The 13,330-nt window shown below is 44.0% G+C and overlaps 1 protein-coding gene across 1 annotated transcript; it reads right to left on the bottom strand.

Moving 5' to 3' along the window:
- Nucleotides 1-7,180: 7,180 nt before the first annotated feature.
- Nucleotides 7,181-11,829, bottom strand: LOC104458573 (alpha-1-antiproteinase 2-like). Its single transcript, XM_010072371.1, has 4 exons — nt 11,181-11,829; nt 9,933-10,203; nt 8,003-8,150; nt 7,181-7,375 (listed from the first exon to the last, which is right to left on the bottom strand). Exons 1-4 carry the CDS (start codon nt 11,827-11,829, stop codon nt 7,181-7,183), a joined length of 1,263 nt encoding a protein of 420 aa, XP_010070673.1.
- Between the last annotated feature and the right edge of the window lie 1,501 nt (nt 11,830-13,330).

Here is a 13,330-nt window from a genome sequence, read left to right as displayed (position 1 = left end):
CCCCACCTGTGCTACCCAGGAAGGACAGCGTGGGCAGGGGCACAGGGTGGGTGACACTGGGGCTCTTGCATAACGATCAGTGGCTCTCCACTTGGCAGTGAAGCTGGGAGGCGCAGCCCCATCGCTGCTTCCACCCGAGCTCCTGTTTATCCTCAGTCCTCCCTGTAGGGTTCCCCCAAGTGGCCATGCACGAAGCCAGGCTTGGCCCCAGCACCACCAGTCCTGGTGGCCATGGGCAGAAGCAGACGGAGCTGACCTCCTGTGCTAATGGGGGAGGCTGAGCTTTTCTGCAGCCACCAGATTAAACACATCATTTGTCTCTTGAACCTTGTGTTTCTATTTCACTAAAATCTGGAAGCATTAGGAAGTTTTTTTTTGTAAAGCCAACTTCACAAAGAAAAAATGCATATGAGATCTGCCTGCTTGGGAAGCCTGCTGAGTCAGACAGGCTTCTCTCACTGATGCTGGTGGGCTACGTGGGACAGCATCACCCGTGTTGCCCAGCATGACAGGCTGAGCTCGTTTCTACTGCTAAGTCACTCCAGAAGTGTATTTTTCCTCACTACTGTATGAGGAACTCGGGATGTATTTTGAGAATATATGAAAAATAAATCCCTCTAGTATATATTGCTAAAGCTTTTGATAAAGTTTCTATGTTATACAAATATTAAGTCGTACTAGACTTTTACCCGTGGCCAAACATGTGTTAGTTAAACAGTTATCTTACTCGCTTTGAAGCCAGCTATTTCAACACACTAGGCAGTCTGATAATCTCTCAGCTGCATCATTTAACAGGCAAATAGCTTCTCTGTGTAAAAAGCCATAGTAAAACCAGATATATAAAATAATGGATAAAACTAGATCAAGCTATAATACAAGTACTTCAAATTTGCATCTTCAGGTTGCCTGGAGAGCAATCACAAACACAACCAGATTCTCATACTGGTCTCCTACACCCAATAACCCCCACAACCACATTTGCACCCAGCCTGCAACAAGCTGTCCTTAAAAATGCTGTCATCAATGCTACAACAGCAATAACACTGTATATTTCAACATCAGTTGTGGTTAGAGGCTGGGCACCCTGGGAGCTGTGATTTTGACACACGTGAATGAGCACACAAGGGTTTTGCCACAACAACTTCTGCGTAGCTATCACAGGAGGGTCACAGTCATTTACAGCAGGGAAGATTTGTTTTAAGTAGTTTTTCCATATAACCATGAAGAAAGCAACCTGCTAGAGTTTTTAGCTATGATTTCTCCTCTCAATGAGCTGCTGTCCCATGTCAGTGAGTACAGGAATGCTGATGCCTTCCACTAATCTGTACCTGACTGGCTCAGCTACTGAAGATAAGACAGAATAAATAATGATGAAAATTTATACCTTATTGCTATCCAGGGGGGAAAAAAAGGTGCTTTTGGTCAAGTTGCTAAATATCTAGTGACTGAGTAACAGGGTATCAGATAAGATAAGGAGGCAAAGAAAAAGGAGTTGTACTGATGCTTGTTGTAGTGCTTTCCTCAGTTTCCAAACTAAAGAACCGGTCTGAAATACTGTCCATGGGACAGGTCTCCTCTGACCACCTCAACAGAGCAGAGGGGAGCCTGTTAGCCCCAGAGTAGTCACCCAGAGGGTCTCTGGGCTGTGAGTCACAGCCTCCTGCCTGGGGTTGTCCCCTTGCAGGGGGCTCAATAGGAATGCAGGCCAGGCAAAGGTCCTTGGAGGCAGGTGGGGTCCTGGCTGCCACCCAGGGCTGTCTCCTTGCCTTGAATACCTCTTGTCTTGCACCAACTCTTGCCTTTTGTCCCATATTGTTCCACAAGGATTTAAGCACTCGGCAGCGGGCAGAGCTCACTGACTGACTGCAAAGGGGTGGTTTTGGGGGGAGGTTTTCTTTCCAAGACATCAATTCTTTATATGCCATGACCTAGGCACTGGGAGAAGGGACCTCTGGGACACTGGTATCACTCTGCGGAGCTGATCTTGAGCCAAAACACTGCCTTTTGAGTAAACCAATGATGGTCTCCTGCTTCAAATACCACAAAAGCTGGCATCCCAGACAGCTTTACCATTCCCTTTCTGGACTCAGCATGTTGCCACCTGTGAGCCTCTTGCGTATTTCATGGGCTTCTACCTCCCTTCCCATGGCTTGGGCACTGCATGCACCATGTCCTCTGGTGCATGTGTGATCTGATGTGTGCCAGTATCCTCTGAGTTACTGCTGAAATGGTGATTTTGGTGCTGCATTCTCAGTGCACCCTGAGGCTTCTCACCTGCTGCCTTCCCCTTTTGCCAAAGGGATGAGTTGGTCAGGTCTGTTGTCACTGATACATCATCACATGAGATATGTTAGCCCTTCAGGTGTCACCTGGCAGAGGGAAGAGAAGCTGTAGACAGTCATGGTGTAGCAGGTGCTGGTGCTTCTGCACTGAGACCTCCCATTTTCCTCAGCCCTGGGGTCTTGCTTTGTATCTTTGACATCCTGCAGTAATTATGATGACAGAGAGCAAGTGAGAGATGCTAATCATGCTTGTTCACACCTGTGGCCTGCAACAGCTCCCACCTGGAGTCTCAGTCAGGGGAGTGCTATGTTTTCTGTCTTCTCGAAAGGCCAGGGCTCTGTTCATTCTTCTCCTCCAGATCCACTCATTTCAGAGATTACTTTGCACTATGTGGGGTATTTTCATATTGCATACAGGAAGCAAGAAAGCAATAGGGCTGTTCTGTCCTTTGGCTCTACTCACATGTGCAGGGGACTCACTGATAATACCAGGTTTTTTGTATCCATGTAACAGAGTGGGTGGCTTGAATTCCCTCCAATTTCTTATACTCAAAATCCTGCTATGGTAAAAAAAAAAAAACAAACAAAAAAAAACCAAAAAAAACCCCATGCCTTGTATGCAAAGATAAGAATTTATCAGTAGTATATTTAAAATCTTAACGGTCTTACCCAAGAATTATTAGTCTGGTTACAATATTAAGACTTATAGTTTAGATTCTGTATAGTTAAAATTAATATACACAAACTTTTTAGTATCTATCTTCCCCATTGTCTGGTGTTATGCTCACCCTTCCTCTGTCCCTCTGGTTCCCCAAGTCAATGGCTTCAGTCCTAAGGGAAGTGGATGGCAGGAGGGCCGCATTCTTCATCCTTGCTGAGAGAGGTATGAGGGTGGTGGGTGCAACCTCTGTGCTCTGGGGTCAGCTTGGGCTTATTTTTATACATTTGCGCTCATGCTCTATATATACTATACTATCTTATATATACTGAATACTCAGTCTCTGTTCTCCTTGTTATATTGCAGACTGGTTTTACCCAGCTCCCAAGGCTGCAACCCTTTGATGACCACTGATGAGCACTGGTGAGCTGTTTATAGCCCTGAGGCCTCCACTACCATCCTGTACCCATATTCTCAAGTCCGCTGCTATCACTCCTCCATGGCTGTACTCCATTTTTCATTCTAGGGCCATAGACACTTCACTGTATGCAGAATAACTACTTGTTCTTAATATCTCCTAGTTAATAGAAATATCTATATTTGTAAAAATATGTGAATGTTAGACCATGCAATAATATAAAGCTAAGAAAAAATTACATAATGGCACCTGGTTGCTGGATAATTAGTTACAAACAAAGAAGCTAAAACAAAACCCAAGGCAGGCCAGGACAAGTCCAAGCAAAGCCTGATGTGTACAGAGATCCGAGGCCTGCGCTGTTAGTTTAGCATAAAGCAGGTAGCCGTGGTACAAGCAACAACACTGCTGTATTTGCAAGGCTAAAGGTTATGCCGATCCATGTCTTTTTTCATGTGGAAAAAGACCTGTCAGATTACACCTGCCTGAAGCGTAAAAGGGGAGTTTCTCCCTTGACTAGTCTTTGTAGGTGGGCTGAAGGTCCTGGGGTGGGAAATGAGGGGAGTTTCAGTTCCCTTCCTCCAAGTACAGCCTTGGATAATGGTGAGAAATGAGCAACATGTACCCCAAATGCCTTCTTCCAGAAATGGTGTGTGAGCTGGGGAGGCTGTTGCAGTCTTGGGACATGGTACTTGGAGCACTTGGAGGCTGTCAGGCCACAGCCGATGGCATGACCCTGGTGCGGTCAGTGAAAGGAGGCTTTCTGCCTGGGCAGGAGATAACCAGGCTGACCAAACCTGGGGTCACCACAAGTACAGCTGTGAGTCCCCTTCCCACGTTTATTATTTATGTCAGCTGTGTCAATGGCTAATGAACCTGGTCTTTAATGGCTCCTGAGGTGCACCTCTGGCTCATTTGTATCCACACATTTCCCGTCACACCAAATAGGAACAGCTCAGTGGCCTGAATCCCTGCCTTTCCACCCAGCCTTCCCCACTCCACCATGAGTGTCCTAAAGGTGGTCTGCAGGAGGCAAGGAGTCCCATTGCCTCCCACCCTCCATTTCTTGGGAAGGAGGAGAGCAGGATCTGCTGGTGGAGCAGGCACTACAGCTGAGCCAGCACCATCTACCTCCTGCACGAACAAATGGCGCCAGCAGGTGGGAGGGATAAAATGTTAGTCTGCAGGAGGGAGAGTGGGAGGCTGTGAAAAAGATCTGGTGCAGAGAGGAAATGCAAAGAGCGAGTGTAATAGGGAAAATCTGTTTAGTGTTGCTTGCAGCGACAAGAGCAGGATTAGGAGAGTAGGACTTGGTGGATGGGGGGGTGAAGAGATGAGAACGGGCCATGTAACAAATGGTGCAGTGCAGCATGGATGTAGGCAGGGAGCAAGCTGTCTGCTGCTCTTTTGTGCTAAGTGTGGTGCCTGCCTCTTCTTCAACACTGTCTCTGGCAAATCCTGCAGTGGAAAATCACAGAAAGATGTCAATACACCAGGAGCTATTGCCTGATGAAGCATGTCTGGCAGACGGCTCCCGGACGCTGATCTTGGCACTCGTAGGAAACCCCCTGTGGGAATGGCAGACGCCCCTTGTTGCCACCACTCTGTCTTCCCATGGCTGTCACGCAGGTACCACCTTGCCTGCTGTTTCTGCAACCTCCCCAACGTGTTTTACAAACACAGAGAGATCATATATGAGATGCAGCAAGAGGGGAAGCACAAGTTGCAGAGCGCCAGTTCTGTGTGGCAGTACGTTTGCTCCTGCACCTTCCTCCCACAGTGCTGTGGACTCATTTTCCTGGAATACAGGCAGAAAACAGAATTCCCAAATCCTGCTTCTGAATGGGGCACATGTCTGCCAGACCACCAAGATACTGAGGTGAGGAAAGAAAGGAGTCTCTTTCCCAAACTATGGATTAACAGCCTGCAAAAGCTGATGCAGCTGCTGTGAGGGATTCTCTTGGTCTTCAAATCTCTCCCAGAACCACACGTGGACAACCTTCCTCCTCCTATGCTGTATTTCTATGTATGTCTCCATCCACTCCAAAATGAGGTACAAGGGAGCAAGCAATATGTAGTCTTGAAGCTGCCACAGGTAACTCTGCATCTGGGACCTCTGTTTCTTCCACATTTCTTGATGTAAACTGAGAATCACAATATTAAAATGAATTAAGTCAGTTTTTCACCTGGTGCAAATTGGTGCAACTCCAGGTAATTCAATACATAGCTAAGGATCTCACCTCTTTGAAGTCTCTCATCCCTAAAGGTTTTACTGCCGCTTTGCTGAATGCCTGTTATTCAACAGCAGTTAACAGTAGGAGTGAAAACAGCTAGTACTGAACCTATTGATGCTGCACCGTGCAGTCCTATTTCAGGAAGACAAGAAACCTGTACAGTCAGATACACTGCCTTATGAATTACCAGCTGGGCCACAAAGCCACCCAAACAGATGGAGCTGAGTGCAGGAAGGAGCCATGAAGATGATGTAGTGCATGTGCATCTCTTTAACTGGGAGTCCTGTTGTCATGCAGTTGTCTATACAGAGACTGTGTCTGTTTAGTCAAAATACACTGTCAAACACCATCGCTGAGAGTTAACAAGCTTTTTACTAGGAACACAGAGCAGAAAGGGGACTTTCTTTTGATTATGAAAGGGGAGACAGTGTTTTGAACCAGACTGATAAAATCAGACTTACTCTTAATTTCACAGAGGGCACACAAGACCTTGCTGAGGCTGTGTTAGCTTCCCAAGCCATTTGTCTTCTCCTGATGTGACTCTTGATGCCGTGACACCATTTAATCTCCTTCCAAAAAAATCCACTGTAGGAAGAAGGGGGCAACTGTGCTCTTTCTGGTACCTGTTGCCAAACCAGATCTGTTGAAAGCAGTTACCAGCCAGCCCTCAAGCTGCCCTATGTCCTGCCTGGGTGCCTACCACCAGCCCCTGGGTCAGGCAATCTGCTTATTGGGTACTCCCTATCTACTTTGTTGGCTGGAAAAGGATAGTACTTGAAATATCTACAATTTTCTAGATGCTCATTATTCATTTTCCACAAGTTTCATCTGACAGTATGCTTATGTAATTGCCATCCAAATACCTCACCTGCCCATCCAGCTACATCCTCCTTCTGACCACTGGTGTGCGAGAAGTCAGTTACTCACATGGGCTATCTAAGTCTGCTGAATTGACAATACATGGTTGAAAGACTTCAGGTTCAAAAGCAGATTTGATCCTCCCGCTTTGTTTTGAGCTGCAAGAAACTCAGGAAGATTCACTGCTAGATTAATACGAAAAGTGGTAAAAGGTTTCTGGTGGAGAAAGCAGATTTCTTTCTCTCTTGAAGACAGCTTTTCACATGCCCAGTGCTGTCTCCATCAGAAGCTTCAGTCTCCCATGACCCTGCATTGTTGATCCAACTCGTCCCATCTCTTGTTTACTTACTTATGGTAAATTACAACCACTTCTGCTTTGTTTTCAAGAGTGTTAATCATTTTATATGCTGTTCTGGCTGACAACCACATATTAAGCAGGAGTCTTCCACTGTAATACAAATGTCTCTCTCTGAATGCTGGTAAATCTTAGGTCTTTTCTCAGCTTTGAGTCAAGTAAAAAAAAAAACATTATTTGCTAGCTGAATTTAAAACATGTTCCTTGCTTCCTCTTAAGAAAGTGTCATGGTCAATACCAATAGTTTTTGAAAATGGCATAGAATGAAAACTCTTGCTAAAAAAGAACCATATACTAAGCTGCTAGAAATGGAAATAAATCACGTCATGCAGTTTCACATCTTTAATCAATAACAGCAAGCAGAATTCATATGTCACTTTAGCTGGTGCTAGTCGGGTTAACTATTTTTCCTATGAAGAGAGTACTGTTTGTATCTCTATCGAAAATCAGCATAAGGAAGGGACGGTTGAATTCAACGGTTGGAGGAAGAGATACTGTCATTATTTCAGCAGCAGTTGCTGCTGCTGCCTCTGTACCTCTCTCATCAACATCCAGAGCAGCCTTATGAACAACCTAGAAAGAAAGAAAACAATCATTCTGGGCAGACAACAGCCATGTGAGAGATGAATCAAACCCCTTTTAAAGAATCCCTGCTTTGGAGGATCCAATGAGAAGTGAGTAGAGGCAGCAGAGATGTGAGCTGTATTGTTGTAGTCATGGCTACTTTAAATGAGGGACCAGGACAGAGCTACAGAAATCTCCTAAAAGAAAGAAGTCCCAGACTATTTTTCCTCTGTCCCAAAGACTAGATGAAGAACAGAGGCTCCACTTGCAAGAGTTTTTCTGCACATCTAAAACTGGGTCTCCAGGGTGGGAGGACAGGCTCCGGTGTGCCCGTGAGCGTTAGCGACTCCTCTGAAGGAGCTGGGGGGTGATGTTCCTCTCGTGTTCCAGATACCATCCAAGAAATCTTGTCTGATACCATTCTTGGAAAAAACAGATGTGCAACAAACTAATCTGACCCTGTCACCAAGGGCCAAATTCCTCTTTAAGCTTGCAAGCTAAGTCCAGGACGACCCCAGCTGCAGTCAAGTTGGGAAGCTGGGAGCGGTATTTAGCTGCCGGTTCTGGATGCTACCAGAGAGGGGTTTTCCTGCATGTTTGTGAAAGAAAGAAGAGGGCCAACAGCCACAGACTTACTTTAGAAACCTTCAGCTCTGGGGTGCCGGTGATGCCAGAGAGATCTGCTTGCTCAGTGAACACCTCCACAATTCCCATCTTTCTAAGGGTGTTTGTTATCTCATAGCTCCCAGAAATAGAAAATTTGGGGAAGTAGAGGCTCAGCAGGCTGTTAGGTAGAAGATAAACACAGAAGGTGGTGAGAAGGATTTTTCACTGAGGTAAATGACGGTGAGAAAGCTGTGCAATTCCCAGGAGTGTCAAACCTCAAGGGGTTGGACCCTGAGTAAACAATGAGCAGTGATTTGATTGCTGGTGCTTGTCATGGTCATACAAGCACTATCATTCTTCATAGTAATAATGATAGTAAATCTATTTGGTGTTTTGCTTCAGCAAATCTGAGAGCATTCTGCAAAGGAAGACAGTAATGAGAGCCCCTCTTTACAGCCAGAGAAGATGAGGTGCAGAGGTGACAGCCCATGTTGCTCAAGCAGATGGAGATCTGAAGTGGGGTACAGAGAGAGTCTGCTTGGGGAGGGGTGTGGCAGACCCCAGTATTTCAAAGCAAAGCAGTGTTTCTGGCATAGCTGTGGCATTTGGCATGGCTTCAGGGAAGGTCTCTGCCTGACTACCTGCAAGTCTGAACACCCTATTATCCTCTAATCATCTTCCTCCCGTCGGCTGGCCATGATCGAGTTTGCCTTTGACTGTGGGCTATCTGTAGGCGGCTCCTGCTTGGTGTGCTTTCTGTTGGAATTCTCTTCATGCACTGTCTAGGGATCCTCAAAGCCTCCAAGTCACCTAATGCAGTGATTACCCTTTAGGTAGCTCAAGTCTTTTGCTGTCTTGCCCAGAGACAGCTTGGGTGGAATAGCAAAACAGACGGGATCCAAACCCCAGTGCTGTAGCCTTTATGTGATAACACCCAGTGCACTGGAAGATGATGGGACCAAGTGTGTTAGCACAGGCATCAACATAATAGCAGAACTGAAATTGCCATTTGGTTCTCACGACCTCTCACATTAATAACTTATTCCTAAGTTGATATTGAAGGAACTTGCACCAAGAATTCATTTAGATAAGGATATTCCTGATTTTGCAGCTGAGAATCATACATTTTTATTTTTCCTATTTGAGGTATCATGTTATTAGCTCATATCCAATTTGCCAGCTCTGCTGGCATTTCTATAATGATGCACCAAGAATCATGGGTGTGAACTGCACAGCCTTATTAGCTGTGAATCAGGGTAGAGCTTGATAAATTAGGTGCGTATTACTCATCTGCTGGTGCTCAGATATCTTCCCTCCCAGACAAACAAGGTTGTAAAACGTGTTAGCTGATGCTAGCGCCAATGATAGGAGCTAACAGAATCTTCTTAGAATTTGATAGTTTCAAAAACAAAATGCCAGAAAATCAAGACACCCACAATTAATCACTAGCCTGTTCTAACAACCACTGTGGGCTGTAATGGTTCGTGAAAGGAAGATATTAGTGTAGGGCATATTACGTATGTATGCATTACTACAGACTGTTTAAGTTATGGTTTATTTAAGGTTTAGACATATGTGTCTGAGTCATAGTGTGTCAGTGAGATATCAGAGGTAGCACACACTAGCTGAAACCTCGATATAGGAGGTTTGCCTTAGAATTGCCACCTTCCCCCTCAGTCGAAGGACTGTTTTAGAAATATCAGTCTAGGCTTGCTGTCTGGGACTCCTGGGAGCCCACCAGGATGGTCTCCACTCTGGTGAGGGGAACAGCATGTCACTCAGGCATCAACAAGAGAATGGTTAAATACCAATCAGCTGCAAGATTTTTACATCTAAGGCTCATAAGCCAAAAATAACCCACTCGGTTCCCAGAGTCAGCAAGTGCATAGTGTTCGCATTCCCAAAAAAGAAAAAAGACTATAAATCTAGGTGTTACTGCAGCTCACTGGCAGAAGATTACCTCTGGAAGAGATGGTCTGACCATTCCTGAATGGTTTCCTTGACCAGTGTTTGCTCCAACTGCTTCATTTTCCCTTTTGCTGGCAGAACCAGAAATGCAGTAGCACTCCCATTATAATGAAGCCGTACCACGGTGCATGACAGCTCCTCATCAAAATAGAAGTCGAATCTGCCTGTCTGGTACATCATAGGGACTTTCACAGTAGTTTCAGCATCCACAAAGAACTCTCTTTCTTCAGTATGCTCTGGTTTAAAAGGCTTTTCCCAGTTGCCTGATACAGAGAAGGAGAATGAAACTGAATTTCCCATGTCCCATCCTGTCATAAATTGAATTTTATATAACTGGTAATAATAGTCACCTATTCCTCCATTTGTTAAATTCAGAATTTTCAAACATAACAATTTAAAATGTGTCAGAGTAAGGTAAGAATCTTTTACCTGGTCAAAAGAGTGCATTAGATTCCAATTTCACTTTATTTTTCAAATGCCAGTAATGAACTAATTTGGCATTTTCTTTGTACCTACCACTATTTTTCTCTTCAGGTGATCTAAGTGACCTTTCTGTAAGTTGTCATTTAAGGGCTTAACTGACATAATCTGTGTACTCATATACTGTATGCATTTAATTTCTATTAATTGTAAGCCTCTATTTGAAGACAAAATGAAGATAAAACTGATATCTGAGTTCTCTTATGTCAGGCTTAAGAGCACATCATCTAACTCACATCAGAAATGCACTGTTTGTCCACTTTGTTCATTAGAATGTCCTCCCTCTTCCACTAGCATCTTCCATATATAAGTATGTTAGTATATATACATAAAGGACACCGACAGGAGAAAAAAAAAAAAAGTAAATTGGGCCATTGAATCATGCATTATTTTAAAGAGAGACATTAAAGGGATTAGGTCAGGCATCTCAGTGCCTTGACTGAAAATCAAAAGAACATGGGGCAATGAGAGTTATGGCTAAACCCACAAAAGCGAGCTCAGACTGCTTGGGAGGCTGCAGCTTGGAGCAGAGCTCCTGTGGCTGCCACAAAGAGAACCAAACCTGCGTGGTCCCCAGCTGCCTCCCGTGCTGAGTGGGGTCCTGCCACCTCTCCACAACCTCCAGTATGCCATTAGGGGCTCTTCTGGCCCAGCAAAGAGCATCTGAAATTTCCCCCAGAGGAAATTCCAAATGAGGTATCTGACATTAGATCTGTTGATAAGAATGAATAATGCAAATGCAAATCCTAGAGGAACTTACCTTTAAAGAAAACAAAGCTAGCCAGAAGCATTACAGTCTGTGGATCCATGTCCTTGACCAAATTAGTAATTTTCCCATGTGATTTTCTCTCTATATAATCATTGATCTGCTTCTCAGCCTCCATGGGATTGTTAAAGTCAGTAGTAAAAGTCTCCAGCTGATACAGAGCTTTGGCATAATCTAAAAACTTTCCTAGAGGTTTCAGCTTCTCTGTTAGAAAGATGGCATTGCCCATGTTGAGCTGGACCCCATTCTCGGGATGGCTCAGCATGTGGATGAGGTTGTGAAAGCCTTCATGTATCTCTTTCTCCTGAATCTCTGTAAGATTGAAGGTGAGTCCTTCCAGGATCTGAGTTTGAGTGGTTGATCTAGCCCCAAGGGCCAGCATCGCAAATGTAGCGGAGATGCTTACAGGAGAGAAGAAAATGTTCTTATTAGGTTCCTCCAGTGTAACCTCTTTAAAAAATTGAAATGCAAAGTCAGCATTGTTTGGCACTAGTTTGAGGCAAGCGATCGCTTCCCCTCCATGATGCATGGGATGGTTAGGTTCATTTGGATCATGTCCATTGAGGTTACTGTGTGGGAGCTGACCAGCAGCAACAGCATGAAGCCCAGCTAGTAACAAATTTATGTAGAAAGTGGTCTTCATCTTCTTGTATTAAAATCCTATGAAAAAAAGGAGAAGCTATTACTAAGGTAAGTATATTGATTGAGTAGAAATAGTTATTCTGTCATTCCCACTGAATAATAAATCTTATGTATTTCTTTTGCCCTCAGTTTCCATGTTCTCCAACTCTTGCCAGATTTTTTTTTTAATTTTCCAAAGCCTCCTGGCAAGTCTCTGCCACCTCTTTCTGCCACCCTCACCCTAAATACCTGCAAAGGCAAAATTCAGCATGGATTAGCTGAATACACAGTACCTTCAGCAGACCAGAGAATGGAGCATATCCCATCAGAAAACACCATGGCTAGTCACTGGAGGGCTCTGTTACCACTGCTTTTCACACTAATAGTCTAAGATAATTACTGGAAAGCATGTCATAGAAGAAGTCTGGATGTTTTGTAAGTAAAGGGAGAAAGAGGTAATTTATGTAAGTGGGCAGCAATCGATAGCTACATACAAACAGAATTTGAGCAAACAGGCATGAAGGACATCTTTAAATAAACTTTTGATCAGATTGATAAGGCACCCTATTTCAAGAGAGGACAAATGGCAGCGGTTGTTTTTCAGTAGCAAAGCAAATATAAAGCCCTATGCCTCTAAGGAATAGGTGCTCTTTCTTTCTGAATAAAAATGATATAATGCTTTAAATAAGAACCTGAAGTAATGTGTTGTCTCTTAATAGACAAACCAAACCATTGGAGTGGGTTCATTTTCAGCACAGCAGAACAGGTCAATGTCATTAACAAAAACAAGGCCTTATTTTTATCAGATGCTCTACAGGTCAAAGCATGATACATTTATCAACCTGTTACGCTTGGCTGTGGTAGCTACATTCCTTTGCAGAGCTGCTACTCTGCACTCTATAAGCTTTTACAAAGGGACCTTGAACATGTGGGTACGACTGTCTCCGTGGGCCTCATTTCTGAGGAGGAATCTAGGGAAAAAAACCAGTGAGAGAGTTGGAAAGGATTTGGGGAGATAATGAACCAGATTTGCTAAAACTTGTGCAAGGAGAGACATATGAAACCAATTGCACCTTTCTGCCCTGGCATGATTCAACTTGTGAGACTGTAGTCTGAAAGTGCTATGCTTGCAGTCCTGCTTTCTCCATAACATCAGAGGGAGCAATTTGTATTAGTAGTTGAATATCCAGTTACGGTTAGACCTGCATAAGAACAAGAAAACATTTTCGAGCTATAATCAAATATTCAAACATTTACATGTTTGATATAAGTATTTCTAAAAAGCAGGACTATGCAATAACGCCTACTGTGTTACTGAGAAATGGAAGAACCATAAGGGTTCTTGGTAACTACATTTTCAGTTACTGTGCACAGTAGTTTTAAATTATAGTTTGGCCTCCTCTGATTTTGACATTGAAATGATACTTCTCAATATGTCTAGCTACTTGTAACTCAACATAAGTACTCCAGTTCTGAATGTTTGAAACCGCTATCAGTGAGCTGATGTATTAGTCAGACTTTGA

The sequence above is a fragment of the Pterocles gutturalis genome, unplaced genomic scaffold (assembly GCF_000699245.1).
Source record: "Pterocles gutturalis isolate BGI_N339 unplaced genomic scaffold, ASM69924v1 scaffold6922, whole genome shotgun sequence".
In the NCBI taxonomy this organism is placed as follows: Eukaryota; Metazoa; Chordata; class Aves; order Pterocliformes; family Pteroclidae; genus Pterocles; species Pterocles gutturalis.
The sequence above is the reverse complement of the archived record's forward strand: the minus strand, read 5'-3'. Positions and strand labels throughout refer to the sequence as shown.

Coding starts and splice junctions, on each gene's coding strand:
- LOC104458573 (XM_010072371.1), bottom strand. CDS start 11,829: ATGAAGACCACTTTCTACATAAATTTGTTACTAGCTGGGCTTCATGCT. Junction 10,204..11,180: donor TAGCTTTGTTTTCTTTAAAG/GTAAGTTCCTCT, acceptor TCTCTGTATCAG/GCAACTGGGAAAAGCCTTTT. Junction 7,376..8,002: donor CAGAGCTGAAGGTTTCTAAA/GTAAGTCTGTGG, acceptor CTTTCTTTCTAG/GTTGTTCATAAGGCTGCTCT.